This window comes from Thermobia domestica, chromosome 7, assembly GCF_964235325.1.
Source record: "Thermobia domestica chromosome 7, izTheDome1.hap1.1, whole genome shotgun sequence".
Classification (NCBI taxonomy): Eukaryota; Metazoa; Arthropoda; class Insecta; order Zygentoma; family Lepismatidae; genus Thermobia; species Thermobia domestica.
Window position 1 is genome coordinate 111159750 of NC_137460.1, and position 16373 is coordinate 111176122.

The 16373-nt window shown below is 36.6% G+C and overlaps 1 protein-coding gene across 1 annotated transcript in view; it reads right to left on the reverse strand.

Annotated features, from left to right (window-relative positions):
- The window catches only part of Stip1 (Stress-induced phosphoprotein 1), a 64578-nt gene that overhangs the window by 26184 nt on the left and 22021 nt on the right, over window positions 1–16373 (reverse strand). Inside the window, exons 3-5 of the mRNA XM_081765137.1 lie at window positions 8522–8811; window positions 5034–5214; window positions 2648–2774 (exon numbers count right to left, since the gene is read on the reverse strand). Of these exons, the coding sequence (XP_081621263.1) occupies window positions 2648–2774; window positions 5034–5214; window positions 8522–8811 (598 nt within the window). The remainder of the gene's footprint in view (window positions 1–2647; window positions 2775–5033; window positions 5215–8521; window positions 8812–16373) is intronic.

Consider the following 16373-nt stretch of genomic DNA (forward strand, 5'->3'; position numbering starts at 1 on the left):
TTTTCAGAAAGTAAATACTTTACTCTATTTTTCGACATAGTTGCCAAGAATGTTCAAACACTTATCATACCTCTCAACCAATTTCAAAATACCCTCTTCATAAAAACTTGCCGCCTGCTCCGATAACCAAGAGTTCACTGCCGTTTTCACATCGTCATCATCATTGTAACGGTTGCCACTGAGGTGTTGTTTGAGGTGGAGGAACAGATGGTAATCGCTCGGCGCAAGATCAGGACTGTAGGGTGGGTGGTCTAAAACTTCCCAGCCAAAACTGTCCAACAAATCGCGGGTCTGACCTGCAGTGTGAGGTCTTGCATTGTCATGGAGAAGAACAATGCCCTTTGTCAGCATGCGATCTGACTCAAGAAGCCGTCACCTTCTTCGTGATAACGAGTCAAGAACTACATGGCACACTCAAATCTTTGGTTTTTGTGGTCCTCTTTAGGAGTTTCGGGACCCAACGGGAGCACAGTTTCCTAAACTTTAGGTGTTCAGAAACAACTTTGTAAAGCACTGATCTCGACACGTCAGGAAATTCGTTTGAGAGGCCTGTTATTGTGAAGCGCCTTTTCTCACGAACTCTCGCTTCAACGGAAGCCACCAAATCGTCTGTAATCGAAGAAGGGCGACCGGAGCGGTCCTCATCATGGACGTTGTCACGGCCATTTTTGAATTCTCGTAACAGTATCACCGCACACTTCGCAAATCTGTCGATTAATTTCTGCACCAGACAGGTTACTTGCTGACAAAAACCGTATCACTGAGCGAACCTCACACGCGGCGGGCAACTTGATAGTCTTAAACATTGTGAAAGCACAGAACATAACCGTACAGGTCAGCTACAGAGTTGAAACTGAGCACAGTTGTTCCCGAGGCATGCCGGTACACGACGCACACACTAGTTGCGGTATGCGCGCGAACTACTAGTGTCTACAACAAAATGGACCTTATTTAAAAAACACGCCTCGTACTCAAAGTCTCTTTTGTTTGTTTATGAAAATATTGAATTTGTATAATTCTATCATGATTAACTGCAATAGCTACTTAATATTTTGTTGTTTTTTGTGTACTAATTTTCCGAGGGAAGCCCCCGGGACTTTCTTTTATTAGGAGGGGGTATTCCATACAAGCGAAAGCCTCAGATGGACGGCGCCCTCCCAGAGTATGTGACCGCGCCCTTTTTACATAGCCAGTCCACCTCTGCGTGCAATGATGCTTAACAAAAAGGACATATTGAGAAAGGTGCAGTCAAGTGAAAAATATGAGTGGTTTAAAAAACAATCTTAATAGCACTGCTCTATTGCATGTCTGTAGCAGACAGACACGGTAGCCTACTGCAAGCTTGCTTGAATTTGTCCAAATGGCTGGCAAGCTTTTTGGAATTAGCTTTAATTGGAAAACACATTGCATAGACGTATCAAATACTGTAATAGAAAAGAAGTAGCAATGTAATAAATATTGTGATGTATTTTAATCCTCCCCTTTTAGTGTGCCGGTTAGTCAACAAAAAAAATATGGTAAGCCTATATACGCGTATGAGACTTAGTCCTACAGCTTAAAGTGGAATCCGCACATGAGTTCCCGTCCAGAATCGAACCCGGTCTCAATGTCAAAGGCATGTATGCTATCCGCTTAAGCACGAGGGAGCTCTTTGTAGGCGATGTGACAGACAAATTAGTAAAATAAAAATATTCAGATAAGCGTCGTTAAGACTACTTGAAGCAAGGAGTGTGACGCCATAGCACTCGACGCAAAAGTAACCAAAACATTTTATTTTTAGAATATTGTATAGTTGTGATGTAATAATCTCAACGAAATACCAAAGATATCTGAAGTGAGGACAGTATAGGTACAGAATTTATAATCTGCACAATGTCACGAAATATATCTATTTTCTTGTAAACTGTCCTAAATTTAAAGAAAATACATTTAGAAGTAAGAAAAAATTGACGACCCATGCTCGTGAGATTTTGTATGATATTGTCGAACTGCATACACAATAGCTGAATATACAACCATACACAAAAATTTATAATTTGATAAAAGAACCATCACTTACAAAACTAAATCTGCAGGAAATAATATTGTATGTTACAACGTGTTGACATAAAATACTTGAACAACTGCATTGTTGAAAGATCAATTTTAAATCAAAAAGAAAGAATAATTTATATTTCATAGAAAATAGAGCATGTGCATATCTCCATAGAACAGATTGGAAAGTAAATTATGAAGATCTACATTCAAGGATGATGAATATAGTATTTTAATAATGTTATAAAACTAGATTCGGTACATAGTAATAGGTAAAAAATAATAATAATAATAAATAAATAAAAAATCCCGCACGAGTCTTAAGTCATGTAGGTGCGCTTACTTAAGGGTTAATATTAACGATTCATGTTTAGTCTATCCATAGTTTTCTATACTTGAAGCAACTGAGAATGAAAACAGCAGGCCTTCGAATATTTTCGCTTGCCTTTTCATTGCAAACATCGAATTTCTCTTAGGACCTCCACGTCTTTTTCAGTTGTCAATCCAGCAAATCAAATACGTAATGAAAACTTAAATGATGCAATGCGATAATGTAATGCATTGTTTCACTACATAGAAATTTTTACTTAACTAAAAGATTTTCTAAGCTTACCTGCAATATTATTATAGTAAGTAATATCCGTTGGATCAATCTCTATAGCTTTATTGTAATGGCTAAGGGCATTTTCGAAATCCTTTTTCTTGTAAAATTGATTACCCAACTCCTTTTCTTTCAAAGCCTGTAATAAAAATGTTATTTTATGAAGTACACGATGGTTATCAGCATATCACGAATTACTACCAACAAACCAGTTTACAAGAGACTTAGCTACCTGTGAAGAATTACATATAGGTTTATTGATATATTCAACTCCATCAAGTGCGAAGCTGGACTAGCAAAGATTACACTATTTTTTTGGCATCTGTACTAATAGAAATGAATATAATTTCGTTTGTGATCGTATCACGGAAGAATAGTTAAGCCGATTGGATCTGGGAGTGTCCGTAGTACATTAACACAATTTCAGGAAAGCTGAGACCCCTAGACAGACTTTGCTAGCCCTCCCGGGAAAATGACCATGTCTTCCGAATGATCATACTTGCCGTCAATAAATCGGGTAATGTACACTATATCTTAACCGTAATTTGAGGTAGGCACCTTCGGCATCAGGCTCGTCTCCCAAACGGCAATTAACCCATGTCATTGTGTTCGGGAGATAATTTTACGTGATAAACTTGATGTAGTCGGAATTGGTCATAAACAGATGGATTTGGACGCCCTTACTAAGGAGAAGTGGTTTCGGTCCGCCTCGCAATGAAGACTTACACGTTAAATTGGGGTCGGGTTGGTACGTGGTACCTTAGCACGAGATTAAAGTTCAATGAGGTAGGGAGGATCGGGAATTAACGAGCCCAATTTGAAACTCCAGAGTCCCTCGGATTTAGGTTGGATCAAACCATGGGATTCGGTACCTTGGTATTTTGGGCACCAAGGGGGATGTGAGCTTGCCTTAACGCTCGGGTACGAACACTGTAGATACTATAAACCCCTGCTTAATCGCAAATACCAGACAACTGAGATACATTCAGGATTTCGATCTGTTCGCGCTTGATGGTATTCTGTTGCTCTATAGACATCACCCTCGAACGAGCAATCACCACTAGCCGAACAAATACAGGCTGGTGTTACCTGTAAGATACTGGCCTTGAAACGACCCCAGTCGGAGTAATTATGTAGTAGTATCTACCAAAGAACACCTGCTCTTTGCTCATTCATTTTTCAGCCTCCTTCAGCGGAAAGGGCACAACCTTGGGAGATTATTTGTGGGATTTTATGATTCAACGATTACATTTGTAAGTTACTTATTAACTATATAAATAACAAACGCTAACAATTGCATTATAATGCCTTCCATATATTAAAATAATATAATGATTTACATTTTGAAATGTTGTATTAATTGTGATTTATTACAATATTTAGTTTCCCCTTTTCCTTTCTGGAAGCACTTTCAGGCAGTGCTTTCATATTTGCACAAACGAAAACTTGAGAGGATGGAATCATTCAAGTCATTTATAGTACCTAATACAACGCTTCAAAAGGTAAAATTATTTTATTGTTCTAATATACAAATAATGTTAAATCCATTTAAGAAGAAATGTAAAAGTGTGTGAGCAGTAAATACACAGGTCGGATCTTCACGGCCTATGCTTAAACCTACTCACTCAAATGAGCTACTGAAAGAAGCAACTCAAATTTCCCCGTACAAGTCTCCTGAAATGGTTGTTCTTGCACTTGCCCACGCACATATACAACAGAAGTCATGCATATGAACGCGACCTGTGCTGAACCATCTATGTAATGTACTTCTTAACTTACGATAAATTCCTTTGGAGATAAAATACGGTTTGAAAATTTTCTTTTAAAGGGTTAAGACAATATGAATTTTGATCGTTACATCAGTCGGGCATTTTAACAAGAATTGTATTCATTCACTTGCAATGCCACAAACATATGTTACACAAGTAATACTGCAAATCTCTAGTGTAATAGTCATGAAGAAACAAAATGAGTCAAGATAATAATATTTCATCCGATGACTGTATCAAATAAATAAATAAATAAATAAAAAACCTGCTTCACCAACGAAAAAAAAAAATTTTTTTTTCAAACTCAGGTAACTTAAACAAAGAAAAGGATGGACTTTGGAAGTCGCTTCCATAACGCACAGTGGTAAAAACTGTTCCAGCGTGAGGAATTTCCTCATCCTGTGTAACAAAAATCTGTATTAGAGATACGTTTCACAAACATGGAAACTCTTCCATCGGTAAAAATAACTTTGCAGTATATCGCACCATGAGGACAATACTGTGAAAATGAAAATATGAGTTAAGAGTGCAAACCACAACTACCACCACCAGAGTATATCAGGTAATTGTTACATATCCTGTAAAACAAAATTACATAAATATGAAAATATCGTTACTTGATCACTTACTTGTTTCTTTTCGTCGGTCAATTCTTCACCCATTTTTTCTTCTTTCTTCTCCTCCTTTTTTGGAGATTCTTTGGGTGGTGGAGAAGGATCTACATCCATTTCCTCGTCTCCTGGTGATTCTAGATTTACTCCCAACAGAACGCTTAAAGTCGTAAGAACTCGCGTATCACTTAATTTGTTCCTACAGATAAAAAGAAAATCGTTCCTCTTGTAAACGAGATCAAAAGCACATTTTATCCTTTTCTTACCATTTACCTTACTCTCTCTCTTTCTCTCGCGGAATTTTCAATTTTATTTATTCCACATACAAAGACATAAAAGAATATATAGTAATGAGATACATAAATGCTCAATTTAATGAACTAACTGAAACGAAAGGCTATCCGCAAAATATGGAGTCTTAAATCGCGAACTGTGTTATAAACAATATTTAAAATAGGATATTATACAAAAAAATTGTGGTGAATAATAATGTAAAATATTTAATGTACATACCAAATTAATGGGAAAAAATGTCTTACAACTGCGTACTAGGACGGTCAAAGAAAAATAAATAAAAGCCCCAAGGTATCAGTGCTTTCCTTTTGAGTGTTATTCGTTAATGATCAAAGATCTACACTGCCTGAAATCTTAAGCCAGCATTTCTAGATCCGAAGATGATCTACGTATGCAATGATGACCTTTACTCTTCTGACAGTGTATCTACTATTTTAAAGAAACAAAATTCCCTGTTTTTTTTTTTTTTTTCAGGTTTTCCGGACCAATACAGACAATTTTCCATTTTACTGAAATTAAATAAACGCTGTGTTGTCCATTAATGATCTATTGCCACGAAATCTTTCGTAAGGTATTCAGTGATGTGACGCGCAGTAAAAATGTCACTACTGTTGAAGATATGTGGCAATCACTAAAGAAACGCTAACTTCGAATTCGAAGTATTTTTGATATTCTCCATCTCATTAGCCATCCCTATCCACTGATATGATTTAACACAACTGGTTATTTATCATGAAACGCTCCTGTAACTATTAAACATTTTTACCATGTGAATATCGACAGGGGGGCATTTGACATATTTCGCAGTATTACCAGATTAAGACTGTTGCAAACCAAACGTAAAGTTGTACTACTTTATATGTCACTTTACATCATGTTATTAAAATATCTTCGTGTTAAACGAAAAGTTACAATACTACACTTATTATTCACTGTAACAAACTAAAATCTACACAGTATCATGAACATTCGTACACAAACACAAATTTTGGAGCCCTCTACAGTTGTAATGACACAAATGGAACGGACGTGCCAACTTAAGGGGGCAGACTACTAAATATTTTTCAAGAGCTAAAACATTTTTCTTTTGCTCGTTTTTCGTAAGTGAAAAGAGATCATTCAATGTAACTTACCCCAATAATACATAATGTTATTCTACACAACAAAATACGAATCGGAAGAATTTTCGGTGTTGCCATCCACAGAAATTACAATGTGACCAGAATTTGAATTACCCAAAAATCTATATTAAGGCAGCGACTAGAAAAATGAACTCAACGGTAACTGGTGACTTATCATGTTATCTTTGTTCCTTTTTAACTACTTTTTAAATCATGTTTGTATTTATTTTGTAATAACTTATTTGTTTTATAATAACTTGTGTAAGTTGTTATAAAATAAAGACAAGTATTATTTAAAAAGTAGATAACAAGGAACAAAGACAGCATCATAAGTCATCAATTACCGTTGAGTTCATTTTTCTAGTCGCTGCCTTAACCTAGATTTTTGGGTAATTCAATTCTGGCCACATTGTAATTTCTATGGATGGCAACACTGAAAATTCTTCCGATTCGTATTTTGGGATGTAGAATAACATTATATATTATTGTGGTAAGTTACATTTCATTATCTCTTTTCACTTACGAAAAAAGGGCAAAGAAAAATTGTTAGCTTTTGAAAAATATTTAGTAGTCTGCTGCCTTAAGTTACAAAGACTAGAAAATTTGATCTTTTTCAAAAGGTTTTAATTGGAAGAAGTGTTAAGATACGGTAGTTCCAGAAGTACCCGACCTGACGTACAGATGGCAGTTGTTTGAAAAACATTACTACGGTCGAAAGTACCAACCATATAAAGTTTAAACGTGAAATCTGAACACGCTACGTTGTTTAGTGTTTGCTTGCCAGCCATCAAGAGTGAATGTTCTCAGTGAATTTGTCAACATGGAAAAAATTAACCATCATTATGTGATACAACAAATTCATTTCAAAGGCTTCAGCCAAACCCATATCAAAACTGAGCGAGATTTTGCTCTGGGAGAGTCTGCTCCTTCGTTTACAACAGTAAAATATTGGATAGCAGAATTTAAACGAGGTAAAAGCTGCAAAAACGAACATCGAAGTGCTCTACCAAATGAAATGATCACGTCGTATATGGTGACGGAAATCACAAAATGGTACTGGATGATCGTAGACCGAAAGTGTGCGCTAACTAGCAGACATGGTAGGAATTTCAAAAAAGTGCTGTACATCGCATATTGACTGAAAATTTGGACACGAGAAAGCTGTGTTTGAGACACGTGCCGCGTTTACTCTCACGATAGAACAAAAAGAGTGTCGTGAGGATGTTTCAATCGATGTTTGGCAATGTTTCAAAGCAATAAAGCCCAGTTTTGAATCGATTCATAATAATGAATGAAATATGACTCCATCACTTCACATCTGAGACGAACGGTTAAAATAATGGGCTGAAAAGGGGAGAATTGGCTCCAAAGAAGGTGAAGATAGTTCCATCTACTGGCAAAGTCATGGTATGTTCTTTGTGATGTGTATGGGATAATTTTCACTGATTATCTTCAAAAAGTTGAAACAATCAACGGCGGATATTATGCAAACTTATTATACGTCTGAGTGATGAAATTAAGAAAGAAAAAAAATGGCCGCATTTGGCGAAAAAGGAAGTGTCGTTTCATGAGGACAATGCACCAGTTCACACATCCGTTATCGTGATGGCCAAAATCAATGAATTAAAAGCCTCGTCAGATTATTCTCTTTTTCCAAACTTGAAAAATTGGCTTGGTGATAAAAGATTTGCCAACAATGGAAGAGCGGAGCCTATACCGCAGCTCTCTCTATAAAATCCGTTGCGCCGGTAGGCCCCAACTCTGAAACATAGTTATTTAAATAGAGTGTACTAGTTCCTCCAATATTCCTTTAACCGCCTTTGTTATCTCTCATAGCTTTCGAGCTAGGCAGCCTCAAAAGTGAGAGTATCCTCGATTTTGACATCTCGTAACTTTGAAGCAACGAGTTTTTCGCCCTATGTTCATATGGACTTATTTTTAATTGTTTAGGTGTGAGGATTTCACCAGTGGATTTTGGCTACATAATAAATGAACACCCTGTATATAAGCTAGAAGTCAGATGTGACGCACAAATACCACATCTCAGATACAAAAACATATATTGCAGAAACCAAAACTCATCACACTTACCCTAAAGAATTTGGATTACTCTGAAGCTCCTGGATAAGCTTCACGTACTCAGGATCATCCAAATATGCCCTTGTTCGTGGATCGTTTCGAAGACGAATAAAAATATCTGGAGAATTAAATGGATTCGGTACTCCTTTCCCACCTCTATTCATTCTCTGCACTCTCACTTCTTCGAGTGCGTCTTTCAACTGAGTATTTCCTGGGTCAAAACGAAGGCCACTTTGGTACGCTTCGATTGCATCGTCATAACGACCCAGGTAAGCTAATGCTGCACCTTTTCTAGAATATCCCTATGAAAAAGAAAGAACCATTGTTAATGATTATTTCTGTATTAATAATTTTTATTGTAGAACTTCAATGCTATTCGATTTCTTTTGAACTTACTATATGAAGTACAAAATATAGGTAAATCATAATTATATATGAAGAAAACATGTCAACTAGATCTCTCTGCAGTTTTATAACTAACAAAATATTCCAAGTAAGTTTCAGTTATTAGATTATCTATCCTTAGTTTAATACGGTCGATACCTCTGTCAAAGCAAGCAACAAATGGATTAAATCAGTAATCGGAAAAAGTAAGAACAAGGAAAAGAAGGATTTCAAATACTTATTACTAATTTATGCCACAGTTTTCGCAATATATCATTGACTTTATCAGATAATACGTAAGATATTCTTCTGATAGTATAAGATAATGTGTCTCAAGACGACAATGATACATTGCCAAAACTGAAAATTATTTTTATTTAAATTATACGTAGTTTCGAATAAGCAGAATTCAGAAATTCCAAGAAATTGTGGGATATCGAGTCATTTCACCAGATTACAATTACTCTTCTTTTTTTACTGGGTCATACTTACACGTTGCATATACATCTATACACCTAGTCTTACCATAAATACTGTCTCAAAATGTTAAGTACATTGACACAAAATGGTTAGATATATTTTAATATCCTAATAACATGAGTTACATGGATGCATTATTAACAATAATCACAAATAAATTTTCAACATGGCCACAATTAGCATGTATACAGTCTTTAAGTCCTCGCGGCCACCCATCAAGTGCATTAAGAAACACATCAACTGGAAAAATCTACAGCTGCCTTTCGACGAGACCGCTTTTAACTTCCAATATTGGGATGTCTCTTGCAAGCCATTTCCTGAAGCTTGGACTACAATCTGTAGTCCAAAACGTTTAGGTCCAGACTTGCAGAAAGCCATTCTGAAGTGGAAATTAAGTCCGGAACATTTGCCTTCAGCCACTGCTGGGTTGTCTGTACCTTGTGTGTTAAGGCTGAGTACTGCTGGAAGCTCCGGTTCTGTAAATGGAAGAGGATGTTGGTGCGATTCTTGACTAGCCTCTCAAGTACTGTCTCCTGGTACACTTTGACTGACGTTTTGACACCCTATTCACAGAAATGGAGCTCCGTCGTGCTCTCGGAACTCATACCTCACTACACCAGGACTGAGGCAGAATGCTGACTTCTCTGGATCCTTGGAGCCCTTTCAGCAGCTTCTTTAGAAGATGTGGCATATATCCTGTCATTTTAATTATTAAAAGTCTCCTCAACAATGAAAATCTTCTCATTAGTATAAAGGATTCGACGGTGCTCATTTGCTGCGTAACGCTTAAGTGTGTTTTGCCTTTGGGAGCCTCTGACGCTTCAGTTCATTTGTCAAGAGATGTCCTCTGCGTTGTTTGTAAGCAAGGAGTCCCTGGGCACTGCTTTGCGTGCGAGACAGACATTCTTGATATCTTTAGCTCAAGAACCATAAGATTTTCATACTCGCCCCATTCCATCTCGAACACTTACAACTGACACCTTTACATTTTTTCAGCTCATCCAGCAATGACTCATGCTTCACGACGATATTGTTCCTAACGTCGGTCGCTTGTAGGGATGAAGTACAGCCACCCTAAAACCTGGGACAATATTTATGGTAAGTCAGTCAGTCTCTTTCACTCTCTCTCATCTTACACACACACACACACACACACACACACACACATATATATATATATATATATATATATATATATACAAATAGTGATATATATTTGATACTACAGAGACTTTTTCTGTGATGAGCTCTCCGTGAATAAGCGGTGAACGTACGCGCCTTTGGCATCGGAGACCCGGGTTCAATTCCTGGCAGGAGCTCATATGGTTCGAATCTTACGTAACCTGTAGATCCAGGTCTCACATAGCTCTTGAAAGGAATGCTAACTAAAATCAAATCTATAACCCAACTTTTTCCGTGATGTCAGTTTTAACTTTCACCCTGGGATTTGAAGCGACAGATATGTTCCTTTGTTTGTAGTGAAACTAGTAATAAATGTTTACATCATGTATGATTTCATTCGAATCCCAATGAAGTCATCTTAAAAGAAAGGCTGCAATAGTTCACAAACCTTACTTTTTTCAGTAGGTTTTTCGCTGGGTTACTTCTTTAACTGTTACGTATTCATGTTGTTCCTCTCGTATACGGGAGAAAGGATAACTTCAGCACTTAAAACCAAGTACACCTACCCACTCTTTTCCGAGTTGATAAACTGTACGATATAACACTTCAATATAAAGGTATTATAGCTGCCATATTCTTCTGAAGAAATGAAAAACTGAAATTTTTAGTTTAACTTCCTACGATTATGCCCTTTAGGTTAAAGGAGACGAATGATAATGAAATATTGCGATAATGAAATGAATGATTGAGAAATTATTTTTTCTTGCTTTCTCGGGAATCAAACCCGGGACTCCGTAGACTAAAGGTACACGCGCTAGCCAATAGACCAGCGGGGAGGGCCATATTTCTTTACGTCATGCCTATTTAACTTTGGTTACAAGTACATACAACCTTCTAAACATCAGCATGTACTTTTGTGTCTACGTAGCAAACGTTAATAAGTAATCTAGTTTCTGCAAGAGACAATATATGCTTGTATTGCATTAATATAGGTCCGTCCATCTCAAATGTGTGCGCGCGCACACACACACACACATATTATATATATATATATATATATATATATATAGTGAAACCTCTACTAACGGACACCTCTATAAAGCGGACATATTTTGTAATCCCCAAACATTGTAACAGGAAAAAACATATTGGCAAACCTCTCCAAAGCGGATACTCTCTAGTACGGACACGTACAGTCTTTTCTGTCTTTTATAGGTATTATTTGCCTTCGTGTTACGGACAGTTTCTCTAGAAGCAAGTTGAAAAGTGTACTAAAAATACATTTTTAGTAATTCATACATGTGTCACCAAGGAAACATAGTGACAACATTTTGCCCCTTCAATCATCTGCTCAGCAACCCAGACGAAGCGTCTCTGTTTAACAACACTCTTATGTCCTTTGCTTACATCACACTCCCACTCAAGCTATTTTAGACACAAAAGTGATTCACAGATGCCCGCTGTTTGGGATGAGACGTTATGCTAGTGTCCCGTTCGAATCTCTAACCAACCAGAAAAAAAGTTTAGTGGTTTTTGCCCGCAGGTATGCATATTGTCTCAAAAAGGACACTTCTGGACTGCAATTAACCCACAAATTAAAGCGACATACTGAAAACGTAGGAAGTAGTGATAAGTGTAAAGTGCAGAGAACTATGACATCTTATTTCCATGTTGTGCTTCGAACAGTATTGGATAGGGGAGAATAATGCAGGTACAGTAACATTTCTGTAATATTCGTAAATACATGATTCATGCAAAAATATTTTTTTCTAATTGACGTATGAAAATATTGAAACCTCTTTAAGGGACAATTTTTGATTCCCCACGGCTGTCCGCTTTAGAGAGGTTTCTATATTATATATATATATATATATATATATATATATATATATATATATATATATATATATATATATATATATATATATAAAATAGTTGCTTGACCATTTTATGATTAAATTATTTTTTGTTTGTAGATACTTACATGATTACAGGGCCCACAAAAAATATTAATTTTTTACATTTTTCCAACTCTGATGGCAGCAATTTTTGTTTGATAGCATGTGCTAATTCTTGCGTTTGTAGGGGTTCACATTGCTTAACGTGGGTAGTCCTCGAAATACCCCACCTGACGTATAGATGGCGACTGTTTGTAAAACATTACTATGGTCGCAAGTACCAATCTTATAAAGCTTAAATTTGAAGTCTGAAGATCTACGATGTTTAATATTTGTATGGCAGCCATCGAGAGTGAACGCTCTCAGTGAATTTGTAAACGTGGAAAAAATGGGTTATTGTTACGTGATACAATACTTTCATTCGAAAGGTCCCGGTACAACCAACATCAAAGCAGAGTTAGATTCTACTCTGGGGAAGTCTGCTTCTTCGTTTACAACAGTAAAATACTGGGTGGCAGAGTTTAAACGAGGCCCTATGAGCTGCAAAGACGAACATCGCAGTGATCGATCAAATGAAATGACCATGCCCAACTAGGTGAAGAAAATTCACAAGCTGGTATTGGATGATCGTCGACTGAAAGTATGTCAACTAGCAGACACGGTAGGAATTTCAAAAAGTGTTGTACATCGCATATTGACTAAAAATTTGGACACGAGAAAGCTGTGCACGAGATGGGTACCACGTTTACTCAACGAAACAAAAACAAGTGTTTGGCAATGTTTCGCAGCAATAAAGCCGAGTTTTTGCGTCGATTCATAACTATGGCTACAACATTTTACATCTGAGAACGAAGGAACAGTCAAAATGATGGACTGAAAGGGAAGAATCGGTTCCAATGAAGGAAAAGACAGTTCCATCTACTGGCAAGGTAATGGCGTCAGTTTTTTTGGGATGCTCGTGAAATAATGTTCATTGATTATCTTCAAAAAGGAAAAATAATCAAAGGAAGTAGTATGCAAACTTGTAGCCTTTGAGTGATGAAATAAAAAAAGCAGCATTTAGCGAAAAAGTGTTGCTTCATGAAGACAATACACCAGTTCAAACATCTGTTATCGCAATGGCAAAATCCATGAGAAAGTTCAAATTGCTTCCTCATGCACCTTATTTGCCAGATTTAGCCCAATTCAGATTATTTTCTCTGTCCAAACTTGAAAAATGGTTCGGTGGTAAAATAATTACCAAAAAGTTGAGTGTTGGTATTCATTAGAATTACGCTAGTGTGTCGTGTAAGACTGTGATGTTATTACGTCTGTCCGTTACTTGGTACGATAATTCTTGAAGGAAAGCGATTTTTTAAAAAAACAAAATTCTGTTTGTAGCAATAAATAGCTAAGAACGATTATCTCTGCCGAATTCACACATCACACCGCTTGGTTGCATCAAACTTCTTCCAGCGGCTGACGTCTACCGAACGAGATTGAACCTTCTAAACATGATCTCTTTTATTGTATTTAGCAATTTACATATGCATGTATATAACTCGACTCAAAAAAAACTTCACTTTTATATGGATTACCTAATATTCTACAGGGTGGTCCGGAAGTGGGCGTACCCCCCTTTAGTTTCAACAGTATAGTGTTCGTTATGGTAGAATGTCTGTACACAGCTACCTTGAAGTTTTAAGTCATAAACATGGGTATGATTACCATCCATGTCGAAACCCAGCTGAATTCTCGCAGATCTTTTGGGGAGATACTCCGGACTCACGAGGATGAAGACGTGTTCCACGGCTGCTCGTAATTCCTGCGTTCCTGTGTGATATCGAGTGTTTCTTACTTGTTACTTTATGTAACCCCAGAGAGCATCGTCCGGTGTCACCTGTTTAACGCCTTTCGTGAAGCCAAACCGCAACAACTAATCTTTGTTCAATGCTATATGGACTTTGATCACACATTGTTGATCACTCCAACTTCACTGCAAATAAATGTTACCAAGCAAAAACAAATGAACATGGATAGCAGTGTTGCCAGACAATGCCAAGCAATGTTATCAAACGAACTGAGTAAAACTTAAAACCGTCAGAAAACAACAATTAGGAGTACGCCCACTTCCGGATCACGCTGTGCTTTCAGAATTTTGCAGATCTTCCTTTCTCGAAATTTGAGTATATTGTTCTAACAAGGTCAAGTGATAATCTGGTAACACAATGTGTATTTCATCACAAAATCCTGCCATTCTAGGTGTCAACGACTTACACGCAGGAGTGACAACTTAAGTCTCAGATAGCTAACAACGCACAGGCTGAAATTGGATACAGTGATTCACTCCAATATCAACAGCAAGAACTTGTATTAGAGATGTTTTGGAATCCCGATTACCAGCCTTTCCCTGTGTTCAGTTATGACAAGTACCGTAAATTTATTTTCGCCGTGAAACTGTTTCGTGCTACTAATTGATCACGATGTAATTGAATATCTTGTAGATGAGTCAACACACATTACCTTTTTATAAATTGTCTACGTATTACTTATAAAGAAATAAAAGTGTTTCACTGAAAAACTTATTTTGAGTGATTATAAATTAGAATTATTAGGAATTTATGATTTAACTTTCGAACGAACGTTGACTGAATACCTGTGTATGTTAGTAACAATGGCATTTTCGACTTACTGTTCAAACAACTAATAATGTAAGAGTATGAAACGAGTGGTTCGATTTTCAATAGAATTGATATTTTATTGTTAAGTTCCTTGCAGAATTAATACTTTTTATAACTAATTTTTGCACCAAATCTTCATTCTTTAATGAATATCAATGAGTTTCATATCTTACATTCTTCAAAGAATATTACATACATGCCATCTTTAAAGTGCCCTTGACAACACATGTAAGTACGAACAGCTTACACATTTCTGCACTTTACGATGGAATAGAAGTCGTCACAATGTGAACATTTTGTTCGGTTTAAAAAAATCAGAAACAACCGCATTGACGGACAGGATATCTATCCACGTTGAGAACTTCCAAGGTTAGCAAATAACTTCTTACCTGGTATTTCAAGTAAGTTACATGATTCACTTAGTTTCAGCAATTTTGATACTTTCTTCAGCAGCATCCTAAAATTTCTAAATTGGACGCATCGATGCCTTCTTCCAGAACCTCCATTCCCCAAAAAGTAGTAAAACTTTCATCCTTGGAAACTGTACGAATAATGCTTTTTTTTCTTTTATGGCAGCTCGTATGTTGTACTGTCACAATAAAGATTATTACTAGTTTTTGTTCTTGAAACTTCCAATCAGTCAAGAAATAATGATAATCCAGGAAACCATTATTTTCCACATTTCAGTAAAACAGGCTTCTTGGAAAAAGTGCGACGCATCGATTAAATGTTAACCCTGAGTTTGTAAACTATCAATCTGTGCGTGAATATTGGACTGAGTTCCTAACGTTGACATTTAATCGGTGCATTTTAAGACGTTACTGCAGAAAGTGGCAAAGTACACTCATACTGTTTAAATGAAACTTATTGAGATACAATATAAAAAGTTTTATTTAAACTACGTATCCTATAGCATCTATCAACAAGTAACATTGATTACCGTAACAGTACCTAATTACGATCTGCGATAAGGTATTTATATTAACTTCGCAAGATTTCTGCCGTTCCTTACAGCTGCTTAATGTAACTATTTAGTTTACAAGTCAAGTTTCAAAAGAAAGCAACAGAGATATTTCACAATTTTATTTACTTTTTTTGTACGTTCCGCTTTTAATTGTATACTTAAATGTTCAAATCATGCGCCGAGTCTATAGTTAGCATAGGAAAATGAAATGAAATATATTTAAGTTTTACGTCCCACGTTTATCCTCGTTAGGCTAAAGGAGACGGTGATGATAAAGAGATGAGTGAAATGGTGGAATGATGAGTGGGAGGAAACGGGAGAACCCCGAGAAAACCCATGAGCACGGTGTTTGTCCA